The 14,233-nt window shown below is 55.7% G+C and overlaps 1 protein-coding gene across 3 annotated transcripts in view; it reads right to left on the reverse strand.

Annotated features, from left to right (window-relative positions):
• The window catches only part of LHPP (phospholysine phosphohistidine inorganic pyrophosphate phosphatase), a 155,569-nt gene that overhangs the window by 69,622 nt on the left and 71,714 nt on the right, over positions 1 to 14,233 (reverse strand). The window contains exon 7 of one of the 3 annotated variants that reach the window (XM_017858652.1): positions 2,092 to 2,171. The exons of the other annotated variants lie outside the window; for them this stretch is intronic. Within the exon in view, the coding sequence (XP_017714141.1) occupies positions 2,159 to 2,171 (13 nt within the window). The 3' untranslated portion in view covers positions 2,092 to 2,158. Of the gene's footprint in view, positions 1 to 2,091; positions 2,172 to 14,233 lie in introns of those variants that run through there. 3 annotated transcript variants of the gene reach the window in all.

Raw genomic sequence — 14,233 nt, forward strand, 5'->3', positions numbered from 1 at the left:
TTTGCTAACAAGACTAAAGTGAAGAAAGAAGAAAGAAAGTTGTTTCAGAGCCAGGGCTCAGTAATTAGGAGTTCCTTCCTTTCTTTTAAATATCCCAGTTTAGCTGATAAAATTCATTGGCCAAATCCTTTTTTTTTTTTTTTTTTTTTGAGATAGGGTCTTGCTGTGTTGCCCAGACTGGAATGCACGCTACTTACAGGTGTAATCATGGTGCAACCTTAAACTCCTGAGCTCAAATGATTCTCCTGCCTCAGCCTCCTGGGTAGCTGGGGCTACAGGTGCACACCACCATGTCCTGCTAGTTAATTTTTTTATAGAGACAGAGTCTCACTATGTTGCCCAGACTGGTCTCAAATCCTGTGCTCAAGCAATCCTCCTGCCTTGGCCTCCCAAAGTGCTGGGAATACAGATGTGAGCCACTGTGCCTGGCTATACATTCATCAAACTTTTATGTCCACAACACATTGCTGGAAAATTGTTTTGTGGGAAAAATCTAATTAGATTTTCACTTTAGACTTACTAGTTCCCATTCAGGTCTAACCACAAGAATCACTACTGCCACTTAAAAGTTAATAGATGTCAAAGTGCTTTACCATGCATATATTTATCCTACAATGGAGTGTCCCACTGGCTGCCCACCTTCTCCACTGTCTTGCCAGGTTAGGGAGAACTTCAAAGCTACCACGGCTGCGATCCCACCTTGGCCTGTGAGAAGGCCACAGCAGAAAGAGCTAGCCTCGGTGTCTGGGGACCCGGGCTCCTGCCGAGGCTCTGCCAGATAAGCTGTGTGGCCTTGGGCAAGCCTCAGGGTTCGCTGAGATCAGCCAACCTGTCCCTTAGAGCTCCATTCTCGAAGATCCATCTGCCCGCCCACCAAGGGTCTCTACCTGGGCATCTAACAGGCCTCGGCCAAAGCAGGCCCTGCTCAGTGAGCAGTATCACCTCCAGTGCCCTCCTCCTACCCAGCTGTGCAGGCTAAAGCCAGGAACCCCAGAAAACATGCCCCAGCCACAGGTGCACAGTGGGGGCCCCAAGGTAGGACAGGGAGCAGCCTGCAGTTCTGAGACCCACCCACCTTGACAGAAGGCCTCTCCGGGGTCCAGGCTGATTGATTACGCACTGCAGACAATCATTGGTGGAGCAAAATCAGGAACTTGGAAGGAGGTGAATGGAGCCCTCCCTTCCCTGGCTGTGGTGGAGCTCCCTGGAGCCCTGGGAAGGGGGCTCCGGGTAGAAAGAGAGGAGAATGGGGTTAACACCAACCACCCAGCTCATGCAGGAGTCTGAAGGTGAACAAACCAGATGATCATGTTCACAGTAGGTAGAGCCAGCTCGGGCCCCCACTCATTTTACCATCACAGAAATGGTTCTGGAGTGGCCCGGGCCCCAAGGGAAGCAGTCTCCCCATCTCCAAGGCTGGCTGGATTTTCTGAACTTTTGTGCTTACATAGGTTTTCTGGGTGATCCTGTGGCTTGAAAAGGCTCCCGTTTACCTCCAGGAACTCCCCCAGAGACAAAAGGAGCTTGCTGACCGGGGAACTCCGAGCACACCCACCCGCAGCGAACAGACCCCAGCCCACGCTCACCAGGCACAGGGGCATCAGGCAGTGGGGTGGAAGCCCAGAGACTGCCCTGCCTGGACAGGGCCACGTGCAGAATTCTAAAGGGACAGTGTGGCCACCCACCTCCACTCACTGTTACAAGCCAGCATCTGAGATTATGCAATACACGTGGACAGCTGATAACCAACACTGACCACTCAGCAGTTTAGAAGCAAGGAAGTGCTGTATCCCTGGAACGACATCCTGCCAGGGCCCAGGAGGCCCGATGGCCCTGCTGGCCAGGGCTGGGTCCAGCCTGAGCAGCCCTCCCCCGAACTGTTTCTCCTGGAGGGGTAGGGCCAGCCCTGACCTCCACCAGGCAGCCAGAATTCCTCCACTTTCAGGCAAGGCTACAATATCCAGGCCAGGGGCCTCGGGTGCCCAGGGAGAGGCTTTTCACTCACTCAGAGCAGCCCCAGGGAGGCCCCACGTGGAAAAGACACCCAAGAGATGGGAAACAGAAGCTCACCCTGGACACTGGGGACATAGGGTGGGAGAATGAGCTGCAGACTCTTCTAGAACGTTTCTTTCTTCCACGAAGTCTGACACTAGTAGATTCACTTGCAGGATCTAAAGTTGAAATATTTATGAGAAATCAGAAAGTTTTAAAACATGAAAAAAGTTTAAGAAAGCAATTTTTGTTTGTTTGTAATGAAAAGGGGAAAAAAGGGAAACAGTCTAAACGTCTGTTAACAGGGGACGGTAGGAATGAACTGGAACTCCACACTGAGGACAGGCATGCCGCCGCGACAGCTTGCAGCCATCGGGAAGTACAAGATCCGGCTTCTGCTGGTGACTCAGAAGGGAGTATCTGGGATGTACCATGAAGTGAAATGAGCAAGGTGCAAAGAGGAACAGGACAATCCCATTTCTAAAAACCAAACAGGACGGCCTCCTGTGTGTGTGCACGCGCGTGTGTGTGCAGAAAAAGAAGCTTGAAGGGTTAACAGAGCTAAATCTGGGTGGGAGGTGGGGTAAGGGTGGGAGAGGTACAGAAAACATTAAAACCACAGTAAAAGAGCAGCCTATGTGTGATGTGATGTTCCCTGAAAATGGAGAATACAGAATTCTACCCGCGCTATTTCTGTATCTAAAAATTGATATAAGGTGTACATGTGGACAAACAGCAAGAGAAGCATGATCAGGCAGGGAACATGGATGATGAGGTTGGCAGGCGGGGCACAGAAAAACCTGCCTTACCCACCAAGATACAACTGCATGAGGCCGGGTGCGGTGGCTCACGCCTGTCATCCCAGCACTTTGGGAGGCCAAGGTGGGCGGATCACGAGGTCAGGAGATCGAGACCATCCTGGCTAACACGGTGAAACCCCGTCTCTACTAAAAATACAAAAAAATTAGCCGGGCATGGTGGTGGGCGCCTGTAGTCCCAGTTACTCAGGAGGCTGAGGCAGGAGAATGGCGTGAACCTGGGAGGCGGAGCTTGCAGTGAGCCGAGATCGCTCCTCTGCACTCCAGCCTGGCCGACAGAACGAGACTCCGTCTCAAAAAAAAAAAAAAAAAAGATACAATTGCATGAGATCATTCAGTGTCTTCTTTAGTTGATAACAGGAGCTCACATGGAAGGGAACAATCCAGGGCCCGGCAGGGGCCTAGCACAGGCCCTTGAGAATACGTGGTGGCTGCTGCCCAGCAAAGGGTACAACATGTACAGACCTGGCACGGCCCTGGCCACAGCAGGTGCTAACAACCCTCCCACCCTGCCCAACAGTGGCCAGGGATGGTCTTGGAGATGTGGGCGATCTTAGGGTCTGGGGCGCACCCCTTCCACCCCAGCCTGCAGGCGACTCTGCCTCAAAGACCCTGTGCCCCTGCTGTGTGAAGGGGTCTTGTGCACTTTGGCAAGGGCCTTCCCACCAGCTTGGCAGATGGAGGGAGGAGAGCATCCTGGTGAGCCCCGGGTTCTCACATCACACGCCGGAGACACACACGCCTGGTCAATACCAGCCCTCCCACCTCTGCTCTGAGCTCCATCAGTGCCATGACTGTCACCAGCCACCACTGGACTTAATAACAGCAAAAGCACTGCATTTTTCCCCCAACTGAACTTCCCTGCCTCTTGCAGCAGAATGACAGCGTCGGCCTTTACAGACCCAAATTACGCCTGTGGTTTGTTTGTATTGATTTTGGGAAAGATAAAAAAAATCAAAAACCACAGGAGACACATTTTAAAAACTCATCTTTATCCTGCAAGCATGCACGCACACTCACATTCGCACTAACACTCCCACCCCCCCACCGACACACCCGCTGGGCCTTTCATGCCCACGTGGAGCTCGGCCCTTCTTCCTGCTACCTGGGAGCAGCCGCCAGCCGCTGACAGCTCAGTAAGGCACCTGCATAGTCCTGCCGCTCAGGAGTCTGTCAGGCCTGCCCACACTGCCCCTGCACAAAGCAGCTTCCTGCCCGGGCGCATGGGCTGCCGTGGGCACCGCCGCAGGGCCCCCAGCCCCCCAGGCTGGAACAACAATTTGTTTGGATGTGGCAATGACGGTTTGGGGAGCTCTGAGCAGGGACCAGGCAGAAGTCTGTGTTAGGGGCATGATCTTATTTCATCCCGGGATGGCCTGGGAGGTTCACACAATACTACACCCCCACTTTCCAGACGAGGAAAGGAATGCTTAGAGAAGCGAGGGACTCGGCCCAGGCCCTGGCATCCAAACCTGATTTTTGTCCATCTGGAGGGAGCCGCACACAGGAGTCCTTCATTGCACAGGGACTGTGGGGCCAGCAGAGGCTGTGGCCCTGTGAGGACAGCTCTGCCGCGGGGGTGGGGCCACCAGGGAGGTGGCAAACAGAGCTCTCTCCTGGAGAAGTTCCTCTTTCACTCGGCTCAAAGCACCCACATCCCCGGGGTGGGGCAGAGACAGGGAGATACCCACTGGGAGCCACCATCCTCCCAGGCAAGCCGAGAAAGGAAGCCCAGCCCAGGCCACCCATGCGCAGCCCTGCGCACATATGTCCTCGCACTGCAGTGGCCCGCACACTTGACATGACCGCCTTCCACGTGATGGTGTCTGCACTAAGAGGGATGGCCACGCCCTGAGCAGGCCTGCTGGGCCCCCACCTCATTGCATCTGCAATCTCATCTAACACTGTGAGGTCCCGTGACGGAGGCATCCTTCTCCCCACTTCAGAGATGAGAATACTGAGGCCCGGCCACTCAGCTGGCCGCAGAGCCAAGGCTTGTGCCCAGAACTCTGCACACACTCTCAGCAGCCCACACAACCTCAAGGTGATAAAATACAAACACAGGTGCCAGGCCTCCTGCAGGGTAGGACTATTGGCTCAGAGGTGGATTCGGGTCCGGTGGTAAATAAAGACAGCTTGGGCTGTGTCAGCTTGGGCACGCCTGCTCCCCTGAGATCCACCCAGGATCTCAATGCCCCCCACACACACTTGCTGGGAGTAGACACTGGAGCCTGCCTGGACACACAGCTCCCCAGGTGTCCCAGTCATTGCCATGGCCCCTGCCAGTCTGCTCCTGGCCCCCGGGGACTCTGGGCTGGCAGGCTCACCCACAGCCAAGGAATATTCATTTTGGGGTGCACAGTCCCACCCCCTCCCAGAGAGGGGAGGCCTTCCACTCCATTCCCCAGAAGACATGAGATGGGAGGGCCCAGCATGACTCTGCATGGGGGCGGATGGAGGCCTTCCCAGTGGGTGATGTCGAATGAGGCACACACCTGTCTCTCAGATCAGCCCTGGGAAGGCTGCCCCTACCCCCTCCAGCTCTGCTGGGCTCTCAGCATCAGCCATCCCAGGGGCCTCGCAGGGTCACCCCACTGCTGTCACCAGGCTCGGCTGGGAGGCCAGGGTGCAGCAGCTCTGGGAAGGCACAATCACCGTGCCAGGAGAGGAACCGGTGAGACGCCGGCAACTCTCGGTACAATCTTAACTCTAAAACTGCAATTTATAAATCTTGCTTTTAGTATGCATTTTTTTGTTTGTTTGTTTTTTTAAAAAACAGGCTGAACAAAATGCTAACTGTTGTTCCTTTTGGAAGGTGGGATAGTGGATTATTTTCTTTGTGATTTCTGTATTTTCCAAAGAAGGCATGCATTTCTTTTATTATCGGAAAAAATACATCTTTTAATTTTAAAAGAAAAAAATCGAAGGTGCCATCAAAAATGTACAAACTAGAAGGATTAATGGAATCCCAAATATATAAAGTGGCTTTTCTGTGCGCTGCTGTGCTGAGCCCAGACAGGCCCCATGGACCCCTCCAGACAGCTGAGAAGTGCAAGATACAGCCCAGCCGCCGCCACCACGGGCAGCTGAACTCCTCACAGCTAGTGGCCCTGGCAACCTAGAAGTCCCATCTCCAGAAAGGCCCTGAGCCCAGAAAAGACTCCCTGCTTTGAGGCCCCAAGGCTCAGCCCTTGTGGGGCTCCCAGACCTCTGCCTTCCTGGTGAGCACGTCACTGCAGCCACGGCACAGCCACCTGGGCCTGCATGGTCCTCGCTGGAATGATGGCTGTGGGATTGGGCAGACCCCGCACCTGGGCCGACCGGGGGTGTCTAGGGTCTGGAGGACAGGCAGTGTCCACCCTCAGGTTGGCCACAAACTCCTGTCTCTCTGGGGAGTGTGCCCTGCCAACCCCCGTGGGGGCCACACAGGAAGGAGCAGCCAGGGAGGCGAAGTCTGGGAGGATGGAGGCTTGTACTGCCCAGGCTGGAATGGGGGCATTTTCTCTCCCTGCACAAGGCCCTGTATCTAACCCCCTGACAGGTATAGCCTGAGGACCTGCTGGGCCCACACCCTGAGATGGGCATGGATGGCAGTGAGGTGTGGCACAGCAGCCCCCACTCCCAGGGCACACACAGTGCAGTGGCAATGACAGACACTCAACCCAGAGCTGCTGCATCGCCACTGTGGCAACAGCCATGGGCAGGCAAGGACCGGGGAGGATGACCATGATGGGGCCTAGATGTGCAGGACCCTCAGCCCTCGGTCAGGGAGATGGCTGGACACCACTGGTGAAAGGCAGGCAGGCGCGTCCACAACACCCCATGAACGTGAGGGGAGGCGAGAAGGCAAAGGGGAGAGTAGGAGCAAAGAGGCGATCAGGAAGAGGCAGCAGGGCAGGGTGAGCCCCTGGAAGGAGGCAGGGAAGTGGGCTTCTGGGAAAAATGGGCCTCCAGCCTGGCTGGGCCCCAGGGTGCAGGGTGCTGGGATGCAGCCCAGGGTCTTCCGGTAACTGCCCCCTCCCCCAGGCTGGCACCGGCCTGCCCCTCTCTCTGGTCCCCACCTGGGTATCCAGGAATGCTGCAGGCTGAGTGGAGCAGGAGGCGGCTCCATTCCCCCAGCACCCTCTCCAGTCCCAGGGAGACCCTGGACCTGAGCACACAGGCTGGAAACAGACGGCCAGGGCCCAAGTCCCACCTGTAGGCTGCGTCCCCTCAGGTGGGTCCCCTAACCTCTCTGTGCCCTCATCTGTAGGTGGAGATGGATTCGTACCTCTCTGGCTGTTGTGGAGGTATCTGTAAACATGCAAGTGCTGGATAACTTCAAGGTCAGTAAACAAGTAAGTGAAGTCGTCTGGTGGCTGAGTCCCACAGCCTGGGGTCACAGTCCGATCTGTGCAAGCCACGCGCCCACCAGAGCCACCGAAGGCATCTGCGTTCCATGCTGGCCCGAACACCAGCCCCAGTCCCCAGACTACCCCAGGTGCTGGTCAGCTCTAACTGCAGTCCCAGGCATAGTGGAAAGGTCACAGGGTAAATGCAGGATGGGGCCTTTGGTGAGGCAGCCACCAAGTCTGCAGGGGCTTCCAACTCCAGGAGCCTCAGCTGGAGAGGTGTCTCAGGAGAGACCCCTCAAAGCCCCCTCCTGCTGTCCATTTCATGTCTGGACAGGGACAGAGTGTGGGCACAGGGCATTCTGCCAATGAGCAGATGTCAGCATCTCCCCAGGGCCTTGGGAAGGCAGCACCCCTGCAGTGGGGAAGGAGGGTGAAGGAAAGGTCACCCCATCTGGACCGGGGCCTGGCCCACCCAGCCCACCCCACTCTGGTCTCCAGCATTGCAAATTTGTGCAAATACCATCAGAGCCCCCCCGATGCCCAGCGTGTCCTAGGAAGCCCTCGTAGCTTGTACTGAGGGATGACGTCATGGGAACTCCCACCCACAGAAGCCCTCCAGGGCCTCAGTGCCCCCTCGACTGCCCAAGGCATTTCCCTAGCAACACACCGTCCCCACGGGTGGTCACAGGCTCACGTGGAAGTCCTGCAGACAGGCATGAGACTTTCGAGCCTCAGCCTGCCATTCGAGATATGCTAGGGACACCGTCCAGGTGGACTTCCTCAGGGTGGCCATGGGCCGCGCCTCCGTTAGGTCTGGTGCTAGCAGAGGCTGGCTCTTCTGCCAACTCTGAGCTCAGGAATTGCATCCCATGTGGCCACTTTGAGTCACAGGCAATGTTCTTGCAAGGTGGAGAGCTCCTTCCTGGGTTCTCTCCACAACGAACGCTCTCCACAAAGCAGCCCTCGATAAAAGTCAGCCTCCCTTCGATCAAGTTTGGCTCCAGCCCAAATTGTCTATCCTGGCACTGCAGGCTGGATGGGTCAGCTGTCTCCCCCGAGCACAGTGTGCAGGGGTAGCGGCCCACCTCCAAGCTGCCTCTTGGTGACTCTCCGTTCTGGATGGCTCAGAATACATCGCACTCCAGGACTCAGGCACACTGCGTAGGTATGGCAGGCTCTCACCTGGCCATCCCAGGGCCCAGGGCCACTTCGTGATTTGGGGGGCCCTTTCTTCCATTAAAAAAGCGGTTAAATAATTTAATAGATTTTTGAAAATATTATTTCTAAAGTGAGAGAAAACATTAAAACATTTTCTTTGGCCCTAAATGTTCCAGAGACTTTTTCCTTCTAATTTTAAAAGAAATTTAAACATTTTCATGAGCCCCTAAAGGCATCGTGTGTCCAGAGCCTGCTAGAGAAATGAGCCCAGGTTCCTCTGGTTCCAACTCCTGGGAGATCTGGAGCCTCGACCTAGGGCCAGAACTTAGGAGGACTCTGCCCCCTGGCCTTGGTGGCCGCCTCGGTGCAGCCTTTGGGGTCCCAGGGCCGCTGCAGGGCCAGCTGGAGAAGATGCCCTTTCTCTCTGTGGCCGTTGGAACCCTGCCTGTGAGAGCCAAACCACGGAGCACCGTGAACCCTCAGCCATGTTCCAGGCAGCCAAAGTGCAGGGGGTGTGCAAGGCCACCCCCAGCAGCCCCAAATCCCCAGCAAAAATGTCACTCAAACTGCAAAGGCAAAACGAAGCTTAAGGGAGCAGGCCAGCGGGGCCAGGAACACGAGGCTGTGCTGTGCCTCAGAGTGAACGGCGCTCGGGAAAAAGGGGACTGAGAGCTGTGAGTGGGGTTGGTGGGCGAGCGGCTCCAGGCAGTGGTGAAAAGGCCCCGTCCTGCACAGCCCACCTGGCCACGAAGGGTGAGAAAACAGGCGGGGTCCCGGACCACAAGGCCCTGCCGCCCCCTGGTGGGAACCCACAGCCATGTGGACCTGGAGGGACAGGGAGGGGCTATGTGCCTGGGCTGCAGGGCCCTGCCTCGGTGAGAGCCCTCCCTGTTTCTGGAGACCACAGCACAAGGCAATACCTGCTCACCCACCCACAGCATCTCCACCGAGGTGCACAGACACACAAACAGCACGGCGCTGCAGGAACAGCTGGGCCGGGGCACCTGGGTAAAGCCCTCCCTCCCAACGGTTATCTGCGGACCCAAGTTTCCCCAAATAATCATACTGATGAGAACACCAAGAAAATGAGCAGAAGCTGGTAACTGCTGAACCCTTGCTGTGTGCCAGGAAGTGCGGTGAGTGCTTTCGGCAGGATATCTCATTCTGGTCTCCCCAGTGCTATGTTGTAGGTACTCTTATTATGTCTATTTTACTTTATTTTTTTGAGACATGGTCTCGCTCTGTTGCCCAGGCTGGAGTGTAGTGGTGCAATCTCAGCTCAATACAGCCTCAACCTCCTGGGCTCAAACAATCCTCCCAACTCAGCCTCTTGGGTAGCTGGGACTACAGGTGTGTGCCACCATGCCTGGCTAATTTTTTTTTTTTTTTTCCCCGAGACAGGGTTTTGCTCTGTCACCAAGGCTGGAGTGCAGTGACACGATCTCAGCTCACTGCAACCTCTACCTCCCAGATTCAAGTGATTCTCCTGCCTCAGCCACCCGAGTAGCTGGGATTACAGGCGTGAGCCACCACGCCCGGCTAATTTTTGTATTTTTAGTAGAGGCAGTCTCGAACTTCTGGCCTCAAGTGATCCGCTCTCCTTAGCCTCCCAGAGCACTGGGATTACAGGCATGAGGCACCATGCCTGGCCAAATTTTTGTACTTTTAGTAGAGACGGGGTTTCACCACGTTGCCCAGGCTGGCCTCAAACTCCTGGACTCAAGCAAGCTGCCAGCCTTGGCCTCCCAAAGTGCTGGGATTATAGGCATTGGCCACCTCACCAGGCCAACTTCGTCTGTTTTAAAGATAAGAAAACTGAGGCCCAAAGTGTCCTGAGCAGGATGTGGCCTTGGGCACTTGAGCAGCTCCAGAGCTGTGCTCGTCTTAAAGATATGCCATTGCCTCCCCTCAAGCTTTCCAGGTCCACACCCTGGAGAACTCAGGATGAGGGGAGACATTTTGGTTTCCCGATGGCAGATGAGCCACAGGAAAAACTTGGGGGTCCTCTGGTACACCTCAGGACATCCCAGATTTCCTCAAATCATCCGATTCTCTCCAGAAGAGGCCCTGAGTAACCACTCTCCACTAGAAGCCCATCTGCCAACGTTGCTGCAAGCTTATTCGCTGATCCCTTGAGGCTGAACTAAAAATAATTCAACTCCTCCAATATTTAGAGAAATGAAGGGCCTGGAAATGTCAGGGAGGCAGCACAAATCCCAGGAAGTGCTTCCCTCCTCTGCCACGCTACGGCTGCAGGAGCTGAGTGGCTGTGAGAGCCTGCGCTGGTCAGCAAACCCAGGCTCTGAGGACCACGAGCGTCCAAGCAGTTATGACCTCTGGGCAAGTCAGAAACCACTTTGGGTCTCACTTTTCTGTAAAACGGGATGGGAGAGAAGGAGCTAGTTAATTCCCAGGATTCTCACAGGCAAGCGAGTCTCAGAAAAAATGGACTATCTGGCAACACAACTTCACCCTCCATCTCTTCCGGGTCTCAGCAGCACACTCCCCATAGCAGCTGCACGGCCCAGGGCAGTGGTGCGTGGCCCCTGTGTATGGGGCCACAGCGGGCAGGGGGTCCACCCCCACCACTCGGGGGAGGGAGGCCTGTCCACTGTCTCCCCTCCGGCAGGCACAAGGTGGAACAGCTCAGAACAAACAGCCAGCTGCTCCTGTGAAGCCACTGGAGTGGGCAGTATAGACGTTCCACAGCACCAAAGCCTCCCTTCCTCATGCAAAACATCCCAAGGGGCTGAGAGAAGGCACCCAGGAGACCTCACTGCCAGGAAGAGGAAAGGCAGCAGCAACGCTGGGAGCTGCTCAGGCCCAGGGAGGCTTACAGACCCCAGGGAGAGTGACCGTGGGTGGGGAGGGTGCTCAGCAGGCTGCTGAAGCCCCGCATGGTGACCCTGCATGGTAAGACTCGCATGGTGACCCCGCATGGTGACCCCGCATGGTGAGGACTAGGCCAGGCATGGCAGTTCATGCCAAGCACTTGGGGAGCCCGAGGTGGGAGAATCACTTGAGGCCAGGAGTTCGAGACCAGCTTGGGCAACATAGCAACATCTTTGTCTCTACAAAAAAACATTTTTTTTAATTAGCCAGGCATTGTCGCATGTGCCCATAGTCCCAGCTACTTGGGAGGCTAAGATGGGAGAATCTCATCAGAGGTCGGGGCTGCAGTGAGCTGTGATTGTACCACCGCACTCCAGCCTGGGTGACAGAGCAAGACCATGTCTTAAAAATAAAATAAAACCAGACGGGCGCAGTGGCTCCAGCCTGTAATCCCAGCACTTTGGGAGGCCGAGGCGGGCGGATCACGAGGTCAGGAGATCGAGACCATCCTGGCTAACATGGTGAAACCCCGTCTCTACTAAAAATACAAAAAGAAATTAGCCAGGCATGGTGGTGGGTGCCTGTAGTCCCAGCTATTCTGGAGACTGAGGCAGGAGAATGGCGTGACAGGAGGTGGAGCTTGCAGTGAGCTGAGATTGCGCCACTGCACTCAAGCCTGGGCGACAGAGCAAGACTCCATCAAAAATAAATAAATAAATAAAATAAAATAAAATCAAACCAAACCACAGGACGAATTTAAAACTGTGTGGAAAGAAATGGAACCTACCATAACCACCGCACGTGGGAGAGTGGTTCAGAGCATAGATGATGGAGTTCGACTCCCAGGGTTCAAAGGCTATGTGACCTTAGGCAAGTTACTTGACCTCTCTGCAAAGTGAGGACCATGTCAGTTCTGTCTCATACAAGCTCATGGAACAATTTCTGGTGGAGCGGGTCCTGTGTCTGTCGCTGTTGCAATCGGTGTTTTCCCAACAACCTTAGAAGAAGACATGTTGCTACCACCACCCACAGTGGCAATGCTGAGGCACAGAGAAGTTAAGTAACCAGCTATGGCCAATCGAACGAGGTTTCACCCCCAGGCCGCAGCCCGGGTGCCTGAGTGCTGTAACAATAGGCGCCGAGGACCCAGGAGGGAATGTTTCCCATGGAGAAATCTTTCAGGTGGTGTCCAGGACACCTGAGAAAATACCAGATTCCATCGCTCTTTCTTTCCCTTTTCTTTCCAGGCCTAGAACTACTTATAAGGCGTCATTGCTACTTTATACAGTCAAGTCAACAAGATCCAACCTCGTGTCACCCAAAGCCACACCACCAACAGTGCCAGCCTGGGGCCCAAAGCCACACCACCGACAGCACCAGCCTGGGGAGAGCCCCCTTTGCCACAGCAGTGCCCCAGCCTGAAGCTCCGAGAGCGCTCAGGAACCTGCCAGGCACTAGGCGGGAATGACGGGCGGTTATGGCAGCCTCGTCTGTCCCCATGGGGGCCTCACTGGGCCTCAGAGCTTCCTGCAAGGCCCCTCACGCGATCCGCTTTTACAGACAGGGAAGGAAGCACGCAGGGGTGAAGTGGCCCAGGCAGGTCAACAGTTAGGTCATGGGTCTGAGATCTCATCCCCTGCCCTTGACCCCAAAGCCCCAGCCTTTCCCCGGCCCTGGGCCAGGGCTGGTCAGGCTGAGAGCCTCCAAACCTCCTGTCTAAGCTGTCCTCGGCCTCTGATGAGCCGGTGCTGCCCTCTTCCTGCTGTCGGCTCTCTGCACAGTCACAGATACAGGAGATTAAAAAAACAAACTAAAAGACAAGCCACCTACCCTGCTGTGGCAGAGAAAGACAATCCAGCATCTGCCTCCAGCTGCTGAGCTCCCCAGCACTGGAGGAAAGACAGTGATGCCAAATTCCCGGCAGGCACTGCCAAGCCTATGACACGCAGGGCGTCTTCTCTGGAATCACGGGTGGCCCACGCAGCGGGACTCTCCTGCGTCACACTCACTTATCACATCTAGGGCCTCTGACAGGTTTCCGACACAGCAAAGGGCTCTGCTCTGCCTGGCCCACTGCCCCTGAGCTCCCACCCCAGGCCCCCTGCATCCCCCGCCCCAATCCCCAAATCGCCGTTAGAGCCTGCATGGGCAGGGCATCTACCAGGGCAGATGTGGTCCCTGCCAATCCAATGAGCCCCTGTGCCACCTCCTACGCCTCAGCCCCTGCATTCTGTATCCCACTGAGTCCTCCTCATGCACCCGAGTCACTCCAGGCACACACTTGGGGTCCGGCACTGGGCTGGAGCCCTCTGCACTGCGGGACCCTTCGGGCCACATGGTCTTGCTCATCTCATCACCCTTCACACTGCTGAGCACACGGCAGGTGCCTGCAAAGCTGGGCTGTGTCTTGGATACAGTGCCGGTGGCAGGAGCGGGCCACCTGGGTGAGAACAGGGGGTTTGCCCACTCACAGGGGCAAGGGAGGACAGAGGCAGGGAAGAGCCATCTCCTCCTCGCCATGCAGTAGGCCCTGACTTTTACTTATTTAAGTGAAAAGTCAACTTTTCCAATCAAGCGCCTATCCATCTGGGAGAGGCTGGTCCCCAAGGCGTGCCATACTCTGCCTCGGCGACACTGACTGCCACAAGGTCATGGGGAGCACGGGAAGCCTCCAGGCTGTGCTTGGACAGACACTCTCCCCTCCCCAACCGAGGACACAAACTTCCGGGTGACACAGTCCATCCACCCACTGCCCCCCAACTCCACACAAAGTGAAGGCAGGAAGTCGCTCTGGGGGGTGTATTTTGCAAATCAGAGCACATGGTCTCTGGGCGAGTTTTCCAAGCCAAGTGGTCTCCCTTGATGGTCTCGGTTTATGGCCCTGTGGTTCTCTCCAGAAGTGTGGGCCTGGCTGAATCTGCCCTCAGGAATATCTCAGACATCTTCAGAGGCCAGGCCGACAGCACCAGGCCGCGATGCACCCGGCACTCCACTCCCATTGCTATCCTGAACTACCTCCTGCAGCCAGGTATTAAGGGAGCTCCTGTAATAAAGGTGCTGAGGATACCCTGGAAATAAGTCCAAAACAAGTCCATTTTA

This window comes from Rhinopithecus bieti, unplaced genomic scaffold (assembly GCF_001698545.2).
Source record: "Rhinopithecus bieti isolate Rb0 unplaced genomic scaffold, ASM169854v2 scaffold_42745, whole genome shotgun sequence".
Taxonomy (NCBI): domain Eukaryota; kingdom Metazoa; phylum Chordata; class Mammalia; order Primates; family Cercopithecidae; genus Rhinopithecus; species Rhinopithecus bieti.